This window comes from Mycetomoellerius zeteki, unplaced genomic scaffold (genome assembly GCF_001594055.1).
Source record: "Mycetomoellerius zeteki isolate Tzet28-1 unplaced genomic scaffold, Tzet1.0 scaffold114, whole genome shotgun sequence".
NCBI lineage: Eukaryota > Metazoa > Arthropoda > Insecta > Hymenoptera > Formicidae > Mycetomoellerius > Mycetomoellerius zeteki.
The window spans coordinates 351,535-364,153 of record NW_017256062.1 but is presented as its reverse complement, the minus strand read 5'-3'; the positions used below and the strand labels follow the sequence as shown (position 1 = coordinate 364,153).

The 12,619-nt window shown below is 30.0% G+C and overlaps 1 protein-coding gene across 1 annotated transcript in view; it reads left to right on the top strand.

Annotated features, from left to right (window-relative positions):
* LOC108728869 (nicotinic acetylcholine receptor alpha7 subunit) overlaps positions 1-12,619 on the top strand; it is a 222,437-nt gene that overhangs the window by 139,073 nt on the left and 70,745 nt on the right. Inside the window, exon 3 of the mRNA XM_018457668.1 lies at positions 11,514-11,558. Within this exon, the coding sequence (XP_018313170.1) occupies positions 11,514-11,558 (45 nt within the window). The remainder of the gene's footprint in view (positions 1-11,513; positions 11,559-12,619) is intronic.

The window sequence follows — 12,619 nt, the reverse complement described above, 5'->3', positions numbered from 1 at the left end:
CGTCTATTTTATTTGATGCAATCAACGAATGACCTTTCGAATATGAAAGCGGTTTTGATTTCCCCTGCAAGTTCTCCAATAAAAACGTTACTCTTATGCGGAAGTATCGTTTATTGAAAAAACAGAATGTTTCATGGATCTCTCCCACCCACATATAGGATGCTTTAAAAAAACGCATGTACAATAATAGAAGCATTCCATCGTTGAGGGTGCTTGGAACGTGCTTTTTTAATCTGTGTTTATACTTAACTTATCATACACTCAATAAACGATGATCAGATTTTCCACCTACATGTTTATCTACGTACGTTGTAAATTATTCGACAAATACAGTTTTAGCAATTTTCTTTAAACAATTTTTGATAAGGAAAAATCTATTCAGATTTGAAATATCGATATGAAATATCGCTGTCAATTTGTATTTTATTTCGAGATTGACAAAGTCCAATTATCTGACTATTAAGCCAAAAAGTAATAAATGAGACGTGCCTTATCTAGTAAAAGCAACGTGCATCGTTTCACAAGCGACAAGTTGTAGCATTTAAATCCGTGTTTGTGTACATGACACACGGTAATTAGCAGCAAATACAATACACAATCGGAATTTTCGATTAATCTGCTTTGATCTTTTGTATTTATTGGGAATGTCTCTTTTTATTATTAATGACGAATATGTACACTTAATCCTTCTATGTAAACTACATATTCAGATAAATATTATTATAAAAAAAGTACCTGCTACATAATCTTTAAACCAATTATAAAATAAATTTTGTCAATGTATTTGTAATGTTTAATAATGAGTATTTTCCACTTTTTCAAATTAATATAGTGGAATATACAAAACATATCCAGCAAGCCTATAGTATTACACTCTATTACAGTTTCCTAATCTTCCTGTCTGTGTCCACCGCAATACGTATAGTTATCAGGGATCTGTTGGACGTTTCCGCGGATCAGTTCGTTTAGCTTCGATGCATCTGCTCGATTACATTGTTGCAACAATCGACGGGTGACCTTTTCATCACAATGGAGGCCACGCGAGGGTTCGCGATTCCGTTCGAATCCTAGCCGCGACGCAAATTGGCCACGTGACATTATGGCATTCCCCAAATGACTGTAACACGTTACGGCATTGCTCTCAGCCGTTACATGCATGGACACATAACATCTCCCGTTCCTCCCCTTCATCCTACGCGTTTCGATCTGCCGAACAATGCGCTCAGACCAATGATGAGCTTTCGGAGAACGCTTTCCATGCATCATACTCGAGGATGCGAGCATAATCACGCAAATTTTTCATCTGTACGATATCATGTATTCTGCAATTTACAAAATGCAAGCGTCAACCGCACTAGTATATGCGACATCTCTTTGATTGATTAAAATAACAATATAAATTAGAATAGAACATTATTGAATAAGAATCAGTGATAATACAAAGATAATTACTTAAATTATACACTAATCTATCTATACTGAAAAAAAATTCACGAAATTTTAATAAATATTTATTTAGTACCAATGTGACCATTTACTTACAGTAAATAAATATTTGTTCAATTCAAGAAAATTGTATTATACTTAATTTAAGTATCATTTTTTTAAATCGAATAAATACATTTAGTTTCTGTAAGCGAATGACCTCATTGATACTATTTAAACAAATATTTATTCAAATTTCGTAAAGTTTTTTTCAGTGTAGTTGCAAAACGACTTGATAGAGACTTAAATTACTTTAAACGTTATTTATATATTCTGAGATTATGCACAGGTCACGTAATGTCAACGCGAAACACAAATAGGTCAAGTTTTAACAAAAGTATCTCCATCATTCTGACGTCAATAATGCGATATATCCTTGTATTATACTATCACGTTGTTTAGAATTTTGAAATTTTACCTATCCGTGTTTCGTCAACGTTACAAACGTCATGGGACTTGCGCGTAAACTCCCAGAAATAATCTACTTGATAGAGAATTTAATGCGGCAGCTAATGCAGCTACTCGATTTGTTTGAACTTTTTGAGGAATACGTATTCCAGGAAGAGACTGCGCACGGTCTGCGAATAGTTTGAGGTGCTGTAGGATGTATGCAGCGGAATGATATCCCCGGAGACGATTTCGTTACACCGTATCTACATCCGGTTGCAGTATAACTGGGTGATGCGCTACCGTGGCGAGGACGAATTTGCGATTCATGTTCCCGTTGGGATAGCCGAGAATTCGAGCACGCCAATTCTCTGCGAAGTCATTCGGAAGGCTTCGCAACACCTATCGATTTGGAAATTACTCAGGATCCTGTTCGCGCGCGCGTTCCTGCATTTTAAAGCAAGTCTAATAACCGTACGCGATCCGAGTACGTTACCGATTTGTATTTAATATCAAGTATAAATTACGATTATATCCTGTTTTGTAACTAGCCGCAAACACCTTAAAGCAAACACTCAATTAAACGCAAACTATTAAACACTCAGCAAACACTGAAAGCCAATGCAATTTTACACTGGTATTAATTGAAGTTATAAAAATTAGTAAAATCTTTCTTTATGTATAATTTTGATTATCCATATAAATAATTTATATAGATAAATTTATATATATTATACGATAAGTTTATGTTAGTTGACAAATCGAATCGATTGATGTTTATAAATTCAAATGGACGCTAAATTTTATGTATTAAATTCGTTACGCAAAAAATATAATACCTACACAAAAATTTACAGAGTTTAATTTATTTACATTTTTTTACATAAATAGAAAATTTACATTTTTTGATTTATGTAAATATCTTATTTATACAAGTTTAATTAAATATTTTTAAAAGCATTTGTCCGAAGCGCTGTGTATTAAATTTAGTATAAGAGAATGAATTAAAAAATGTCCATTTTCGAAATTAATTAATCCACACATAAAGAAAGAATGTGTATATTTATGTATATGTACAATACATAAAGCTAATTTATTGTAAAAAATTATAATTTTCATTAATTTGATTATAGAAAATTGATAAAATAAAGTTTTAAACAAAAGCTGCTTAAATAAAAAGTCCCATATCTAAATATTCCAATGCATTTTTTATTTTCGAAGCAATATAATATGTATAATATGATATCACATATATTGGACAAACAAAAAGACAATTGAGAACTAGAATTAAGGAATATATAAATAACATTAAACTACATCTCTCCAAGCACACAGTTATCTCTGCACACATAATTAAAACTAATCACACCTTTGACTGGGAGAACACCTTTGACTTGGGAGAATGTCAAAATATTAGATTTTGAACATAATTATAAAAAAAGATTAATCACAGAGATGATTCATATTAAAGAACAAAAATGTAGCATCAATTGCATGCAAGATACTGAGTCATTAAATGGAACATATTTTGATATACTAAACGAACTGTCACTTAACCAATAGCGTTCTCTTTCTTTATGTTGAATTTTAACCAATTAGGATCATGTTTATTGTTAAAGTTCTTTGCGTTTAATAAGACACACAACTGATTATCAGTTACTCTTGAGCTATTGTCTCGTTATTGTTGTTAGATATTATAAAAACTAATCACTGATATAATTCATTGTTTGAAGATTAATTACATTACACTATGTTACGTAAGTTTGATTTATTATTTTAATTAAATCATCTTTTATTAACTTTATTATTCGGAGTTTTTTATATTTCTCTTCAGAACACTTTTACAAATTAACTCATATTTTACACAAAGGACTAACAAGATTCTCGCCGTCTAACGAGGATCCTGCTTTAAATCAATGTACTGTTATGTTGGACATGGTTGTTGACAAAATTAATCATTATATAATATTTTAACCGGAAGAAGACTGACGACATAGAAATTATCCCATATCGACATGTATGACTAGAATTTTAATATTATGTTTATTTGTATTTATATTATACTGAAAAAACTCTATGAGTTGAAACGTTTATGGAATTATATTATTCATTTATTAATTAATTAAATTGTAATCTCTTAACATCTTGTTTGCTCGTTTTGGTCGTTACTAAGAAAATTGATTGCTTTGCAAATTGTTCGAGCGTTTATTACATTGTTTATTTCAATATAATATGCATGTTCCATGCCATGCAAATGTCCATTGCAACTTGTTTACTTCCACATGCTTTTTGTAAAGCAATTTCATTGAAACAATCTGTTGTTTTCTGTGATTCTTTTTCCCGCCTCCGTGTATAGTCCAAATTTATGATTATAAATTTTGAGGGTTCCGTCGTTTCGACGTTTATGTATTCGAAAACAACATGGAAGTCGCCTTAGCAGCCTTTTAATATTTTACTGCTGTTACGATCGTTAATATTTCTGGTACACTTGGTTTAAAATCACTGACCTGGAAACAATACCATCTTTCAACCACTCGCTCATAGTAATTTTATTAATTCTGCCATAAATGTTCTTGCGCTTTTTCAATGTCGAATGTTCTTTGCGTATATGCGAAAAAATTCCTACATCGAGATAACACTTGGCTTTGATGCGTTAACGAAAATATTTTCTTTGACTATTTCATTACTCGATATATGACTAGTATTGATATATCTATCGACAAATCCATACTGTAGATCCGCCGTGAAATAAAATTTCTCTTCAACTGTCATTAAAAATTATACTCTCGTAAAATTATAATCTTGCTGATTAGAAAAAGAATTTCTCTGATAAATGTTACGTTTTAATCACGACAATCTTGTCATTTTTTATCACTTTAAATAAACACCGTTAACTTAAAACAAATTTTAATTTAAATGATCACTATAATAAAATTTGTTATTAAATAAAAACAAAAAACCAAAAAACATAATATATAAAATAACTTAATATATAAAAAAATCTAATATGTGTGAAATAACTTAAATTGCTAATTATGAGTATATTTTATATCACAAGATAAAATGATTGAAATATCATTGAGCAAGATAACGCTTTCAAGTTCGTCACGCACGGAAGTCTGAAGTAAATTAGGTAATGTTCTATTTCGCGGTAACTCTATTTACGTTCCAACAATACTTTACGTTACGCTAAGTGCGTTAAATTTCGTGAGTATTTTCACTGGTAATTTCTTGGATGGAAATTCACATAATTGCAGTTATCTTCGTGTAAGCCAATCTAACTTCATAGTAACATATATTTCTGTTACTCAGTCTCCGTAATCCAAGTTTAGTAACTTTGTAGAACATTTAACTTTGAAATTGCAATACGAGCCAGTGCACGTTGAATATTTTCATCTCCTGTCATCAATATGCATTTTGTAAGGTTGTTCAATTAAATAATTTAAAAATCAAGAGAAAAATAGAAACATTATTTTTTCTAACTTTTTAATCATATATCACAATTATACCTTCTGTTATAACATTATGTGTATATATATATATAAATACATATATATATGTGTATATATATTTCTTTCTATATCTCTGTCATAAGAAATTGAACGAAGCTATCTGAAAACCGGTTTCTGTTTATAGCTTCTGAGAGTTTCGAGTACATTAATCTCCATTTTAGGATACTATATACAATTGAAGCATTATTATTGATTCAATTGTGGCTACGCAAATCTCTCACATAAAGAATAATAATCGAGGCCAAGTGGTTTTAGAACAAGTATCAACGGGTAAGATAACTGGATGCACACGTGTCGAGAGGAAATAGTTCTCCTTTGTAGACGCAATCGAGCTGGGCGATTGATTGAAATGACCACAATAGTCTGCGGCAGTGTTCAATTTGTCGGGGCAGGTTCTGAACGTTCTCTTTGGTTGCATAAAATCTGTACAATTGTGGCTAAACCATATCACATGAAACAATCCTCGGCATAGTTTCCTAATCAGCATCCGGAGTATCTACAACATTGCGTAATAATGTGGTTATGGAAATACTATACATCCAAAGTGCGAATTGGTATTCATTTAACTGAAACAAATATTGAATTTCTAGTAATAATATCTAATTTGTAATTAATTTCTGATAAACATCTAATAATTGAAATTGGTATTAAATTATTTTTGAAAAATATACAAATATGTAAGGTAAATGTACCTGTTTGTGGACATGACCCCCTTCGTTGAACAAAGTGTTATAAAATTTAAATATTAAGCTAATTTAATTAATTAAATTAATTTAATAATATATACAACTCTAAATAAATTTGTTGTTTATAAAAATTTACTAACGAATTTATTTAGAATCATAAATATCATTAAAAGCATAATATTTGAAACGTTTTATCACTTCGTTCAACAATTGATTCATGTTCACTAACTAGTACATTTATCTTATATGCAAAAAAGATAGAAGCATATTGTTTACAAATTGATAAATAAATAGATAGATAAATAAATAGATAGATAAATAGGTAGATAGATAGAGAAAGAGAGGGATAAGAGGGAGGGAGAGAAAATTCATAAAATCAATGGTGTTTATCGATAATAATTAGTGATTCATTAAGCGTATTTACTCGACCTTTGTCAGAGTAATTTACGTTCCTAAAATGTCTAATTTGTCGTGAAGTCGCGACAAATAAATAAGATTTTTGGCTGTTCCGTTTCTCGCACTCAAACAATCCTAGAGAGTTGTTACGTTGCGGTGAAACATTTTTCTCTTTCTTTCTCGTTCTCGTTTAGCTACGGTAGACGGCAGCTTGTTAAACCACCAAGTATTTGCCCCAGTCTGCTCGAAAATTCCAGTGGAGAACTCAACGCCCAGAAAAACAGAATACGTTGGAATAAGTCCAGATAATAGCGTGCCATGAGATTCGACAGTCATCGGGAAAAACTGCGCCGTTACTTTTGGCGCAGAATGAAAATTCTTCCAGATTGAAGATTTAATCACAATTATACTCCGTAAAGCAATATGAAATCATTTTTAACACATCGTTATGTGCACTTATGTTTTCTTTCAGATGTTGGTAGATTATTATATTTTATTTAGACAAATTTTAAAAGTTTAATTGAGATTTATAATTTAATCGTGATTCAATTAGATATATCTACATATTTCAAAATTAAAAAGTTGTACTTTAATCAAATATATGTTGATGAGAAATTAGTTTTAAATACGTAAAAAACATTATTATTACTATATTACTGCTACAAAATATAAAAATTTAATTTTCCTGTATAATTCCGCAATCCCATACTGCAGTTAAACTAGCGACAATGTCAGAAGTTGAGATGCGGTTGTGATCGTGTGCAACTATACGATCCCATTAACCCTACAGGATCGAGCAAGCGCTTGGAGAATGGTTGACAATGAAAAGTTTCAGCGAGACGTTAAATTATGCAAGGGAATGCAGGGAAGTAATGACCGCGTGGATTAACCTCGACCTTAGATAGAGCTTTGGATAGTGGTTTTTGAAAGGGGCGAGGTTAAACGATAAGATCCAATTATCGAGAAACAGTTTATCTCGCGAACGAACGAAAGGTAAGCCGATGAGAAACTCAGAGCTCACTTTTCTCCATGAAATAGATCAGGACTTCTAAAACGTCCGATATATGCCGCAGGAGAAGAAAAGTCGATTGTTAACTCTGTTGATATACGACCGATTTAGAGAATTGCGAAACTATCGAAACGGAAATAATTATAAGATTGCTATATCGATAAAGGTAAATAGTCTGTATCTTGTAACAGTATTTCCGAAAGAAATTCAATATGGAGGATACATTTATAAACATACTATATATGATAGACATATTAGACAACTATTATTATTATTAAGATATTATATTTTCTGGTAACTGTGTGTTACAAAAATGTGTATTACAAAACAGAAGTGTATTCTATATCATGTAATACTTCTATAAAAATATAATCTATAGAATTTCTCAATTATGAAAGATTTGGTGATTAATTTTCTCATTGGTTTAAGAATCATCTTTTATTACTGCACTATACAATTATTTTTCGTGACACAACGTTATATATTATTTCGTTGTTCTTACTGTTTCTCCTTCCTAAGCTTTCGTGATACAAGGATCGATATATCTACGTATTGCCGTACATTTCGAGAATATATCGAAGTTCATCTTCGTGGATGCGGGTCTCCCATGGGATACAGGAATGCAGCTTCTATGCAGCACGGAAGTAAGCATTCCTAAGATGCTGCTCGTAATCAGGATAAGAACGCGGTTTGAACACGGGAAACTCGAAAGCCGATGCCTTACGTGACGAGACTGATAATGTACGAAGAGAACAAACGAGACCGGAAATCTCGTACGCGACGGTAGTAAAAATGGTAGCAATATAGCGAACTGAACAATATATTGGGGACAGTTTCTATCTTATACGTCAAGAAGTCACGAGGCTCGTTGCATGCACTCACTCGTCGCATATGTGCGATATTTGTCTTTGGGATATTTCTCTTGACATGCGGACATGATGTAAAACAAGGTTTTTCCCAAAGAGAATTGCGCTCTTCTTGTTTTCTACATTTCTTCGAAGTTTTATATTTTTTATTTTTCATAAATTCGTATATATGCCTCTATTTCCAATTCATGATTTTGTCTTTTTTATAATATATCTTTCTTTATATATATACATATACATATATAGAGGAACATGGTATTCCTTTGACCGGTTGTACCTTTAACCATTTGAATTTATAAAAAATCTATTGGATATTTTTAAAAGTAAAAATATGTAGTTTGTAGTACGAGTATCAGAGGTATTTTATAACTTATAATTATAATAATAAATAGAATTATACTTCTGTGAAAAATCATTTATTGTTTTCAAGTGTTCTCGAATGAAGTAATTTTAAGACGCTTTTTAATCTCATAAAATGTTGTATGTGTATTCTGTCTTATGTTGGAATTGCCTAAAATGTTAAATAGATATTCAGAAAAAATTATTTAAAATTAAAAACTGTCAATCTTAACCTATAATTTGTAAAAGTAATAACAAATAGAAAGTAAGCAAGCGTTGTACCTTTAACCAGTATTGTATATCTTCGACTACGACGTCGGATAATCATTTAGTTCAACTATCTCACCTCCAATATTAATAAAATTATGTTCATTAGACGCGATTTTAAATGAAATGAACGAAGGACACTATTTTTACCAGATTCAATCGTTTCATGCAAAAACGAAAATCGCGTCTTTGTATGGCAAAGTTTATTTTTATATATTTTATATATAAAGTTGTATATGGTGTAAAAAGACATTAAAAATATAAAAAAAATTAAATAAAAATATAAATAAAATTAAATTTTTGTTGAATATCTTATCTTTATATACACATTTTATACATTAGTTAAAAGTACAACACTCCCTGGTCAGAGGTACAATATGGGTGTTGTACCTTTGACCAAAATTCAATTTTTTTCTATTGTAAAAAAAGATGTACAAAACATAACGATTTAAATCTATAAAAAATATATGTTACTGTTAATACTTCAAAGAATATTTTAGAATTTTTTTGAATTTTTAGACATTAAAATACAACTTGCACAAGAAAAATGTTAAAATTGATCAAAGGTACACTACCTTCCCCTATAATATATATAATCCTATAATCTTAGGTACAATGCTAATTAAAGGCTATGACTAAAAAAAATAAATAAAAAATATAAAAACAGTTCGCAAGAGTTATAACTAATAATAAATAACAGTCTACGAGATTTCCATTTATAATTACGTTACATTACACTTTTATAAATTAACAATAATTAATGTTATTTAATGAAAGTATAATATAACTTAATATTCTACAAATCATAGATTCTTCAAACTAAAAATCTTTAATGTATACATTAATTACAATAACTATAATTATACACTGAAAGAAAAGATTGGCTGCTGCAGCCAATTTTTGTTTGTGTTAGCCTATCCGCAATGTCAATATAGGATTTCGATTGGCTGCTTTAACCAAAAATTGGCTGCTGCAACCAATTAAAAATGCTATGGCATATTTTACCATCTAATTTGCGGCAGCAGCCAATATTTTCTCTCAATGTACATATGTTTCTTTATAATCCCTGTTTATTAAATCTTTTTAGATTTTTAGAAAATTTTTGGACAAATTTTTACTTCTATTATATTTGATATAAAATAAATTTCGTTGACTGAGTCGATTTTATAATTTCATATACACTCTATATTTTAACATGAGAAGAGTAATTATAGCATATGTCTATATGCACGTATTAATAAACATCATTTCGTTTAAATTTCCAAAAACGTATTAAATTTTTTGAATTTACGTTGATTGGTCATTTTTTAAACTAATTCGGACGTGTATTAATCAATTTCCTATTCAATTTTCAGTAACGAATTGGTTACAACAATCTACGTTTTCATAAGAGTTGACGACTTTAATTGGTATACGAGAGCTGACAAAAGCCAACAGAGTATTCTAAAATTCAGCTTGGATTGTAGTATTAATTATAGATATACATTAAACTCTCGTGACACACATGTGAAAAAATTTTTTTTTAATATTTCAAGTTCTGTGAAAACGTTTTTATAATAAGATTTCAACAGAAATAGATTTTATAAGTTAAGAATAACAGTAATATTTACAAGTTACACAATAAAATGTTACATATATAAATTATAAGCACTTTATTAAATATCTTGGTAAACAAACGCTTTTATTGTGTTGTATAATATTTGAAAATGATGAGTAATATTGTTTATAATATTCTTTTAAACAGTTCTCTCTCTCTCTCTCTAGCTTTATCTCTTCCTTTAATATAATATAAATTTATAAGCACAAAAATTTTTCGTAATTTATTGACATTGCTCGATCATCTTTCTTTAACGGCATATTATCCGTAAAAAAAGCTTATATATTTTCAAGAAAGATTTATTACTAAATTTGTGATAGTCATGAAAATATGCACAAATAATTTACTTTGTCAACAACGTCCAATTGATTAAATAACGCACTTTGTATACCATTATTATGCAACTTGCGGACATTCTGAGCAATGAAGGTCTTTTGTCTTCACAAACCTTGTTAAATACACATGCGCTCTTCTGCAGCAATTTTTAATTGCGATATGAAACTGCATAATGAGTTACGAGGCCGCTTCTAGCGCGTTAATTCGTTTTGCGTCAGACGAATTTCAAACAAAATTCAAGCTTGTGTCCACTTTTAAAATAGAAAAGTCTTACATATTTATAATATTAACTTGCAATATTAAAAGTTTGTTTTTTGAAATGTTAAATATTTATACAAGTATATATTATATAAAAAGTGTCCTAAACTCATCTTTATTTATCTTTTATTCATTACTTTATTTGCAGTTGTTTTGACGGAGACTTTAAATCTCTTTATTAATATAAAAATGTATTATAGTATTTTGTAAATATTAAAACCTATTTAATGAGATAATCTACATTATCTGAACATATTGTTCATATTTACATTTTCATGAATATTTTTTATTTAAACATATTTGAATAAATTCAAAATACGTTTTGCATGAAAATAGTTATTTAATATGATACTAATATTAAACTTATTGTTACAGGACGAGAAGAACCAGTTGCTCATCACGAATCTCTGGTTGAAACTGGTAAGTCTTCGAAGATCTTCCGAAGTTTACGAGGGAAATAAAACTAGCCGCGATGTCTTTTCAATTGATAGCTGCCATTTACACGAACAACACGAAATTCGTGGGAGATGCTTCAGTCATTTTTTAAAGAATCTCTGTTCAAGTTAGACGAGTAGTCCTGATAGATTTGTAGTTGTTTCAAGGTGATTCAATTTACCGTGTTACACATCACCCAGTTTTACCCGACCGTTCCAAAAATATTCTCGTGGAATGGTCACGTTATGTAAATCGGGTACCAGTGTAAAAAGGCGTGAAACAAAAATATCATTATAAACTACGAGTGACATACTCTTGTTACGTACGAGATTGTATTTTACCATACACTTTGTGTTTATCAACGTTTTTATTTTGTCGTAAAATCGTTATAATATATAATTATGATGTTTTTGTTACATGAACAATTCTGCAAACAGCTCGATATCCCCCATACAAAATATTACACAATTTATTTCTCCACTGACAATATATTGTTTTATTAAGGGACAGTTGATTTTTTAATTGTGAATATTAAGAAAATAGATACTATAGATAGCGGGATTCGGTATTGAAAAAAACCTCTTAAAAAAAACCTTGATAATGTTGAGATTGTGTGTGTATAAAGACTTCAGTATCCAGTTGTTTATTCCATTGCAAGGTTGAAAATTTCATATTGCTGACGGAGGGTTAATCATTTATAATTTATTTAATCGACAGTGTAAGTGTAAGGTAATCGGATCCAATATGAGCGTGTACTCAAAACATCCTATTCACTAGTTGTAGGTAATTATACGATTAATTCAACAAACAGTAGTACTTTATGCAGGTTATTCGTTTGACTTAATTGCATCAGTTTATTGCTCAATTTGTGCATTCTATTATCGTCAATAAAACAAAATGTAGAATATAGTTGTAATGTAAATATGTATTTCGTAGGTGTGTAAGTAATTGTTTCTCTCTCTCTCTCTCTCTCCTACACTGAAAGAAAAGATTGGTTGCTGCAGCAAATTAGATGGTAAAATATGGCATAGTATTTTTAATTGGCT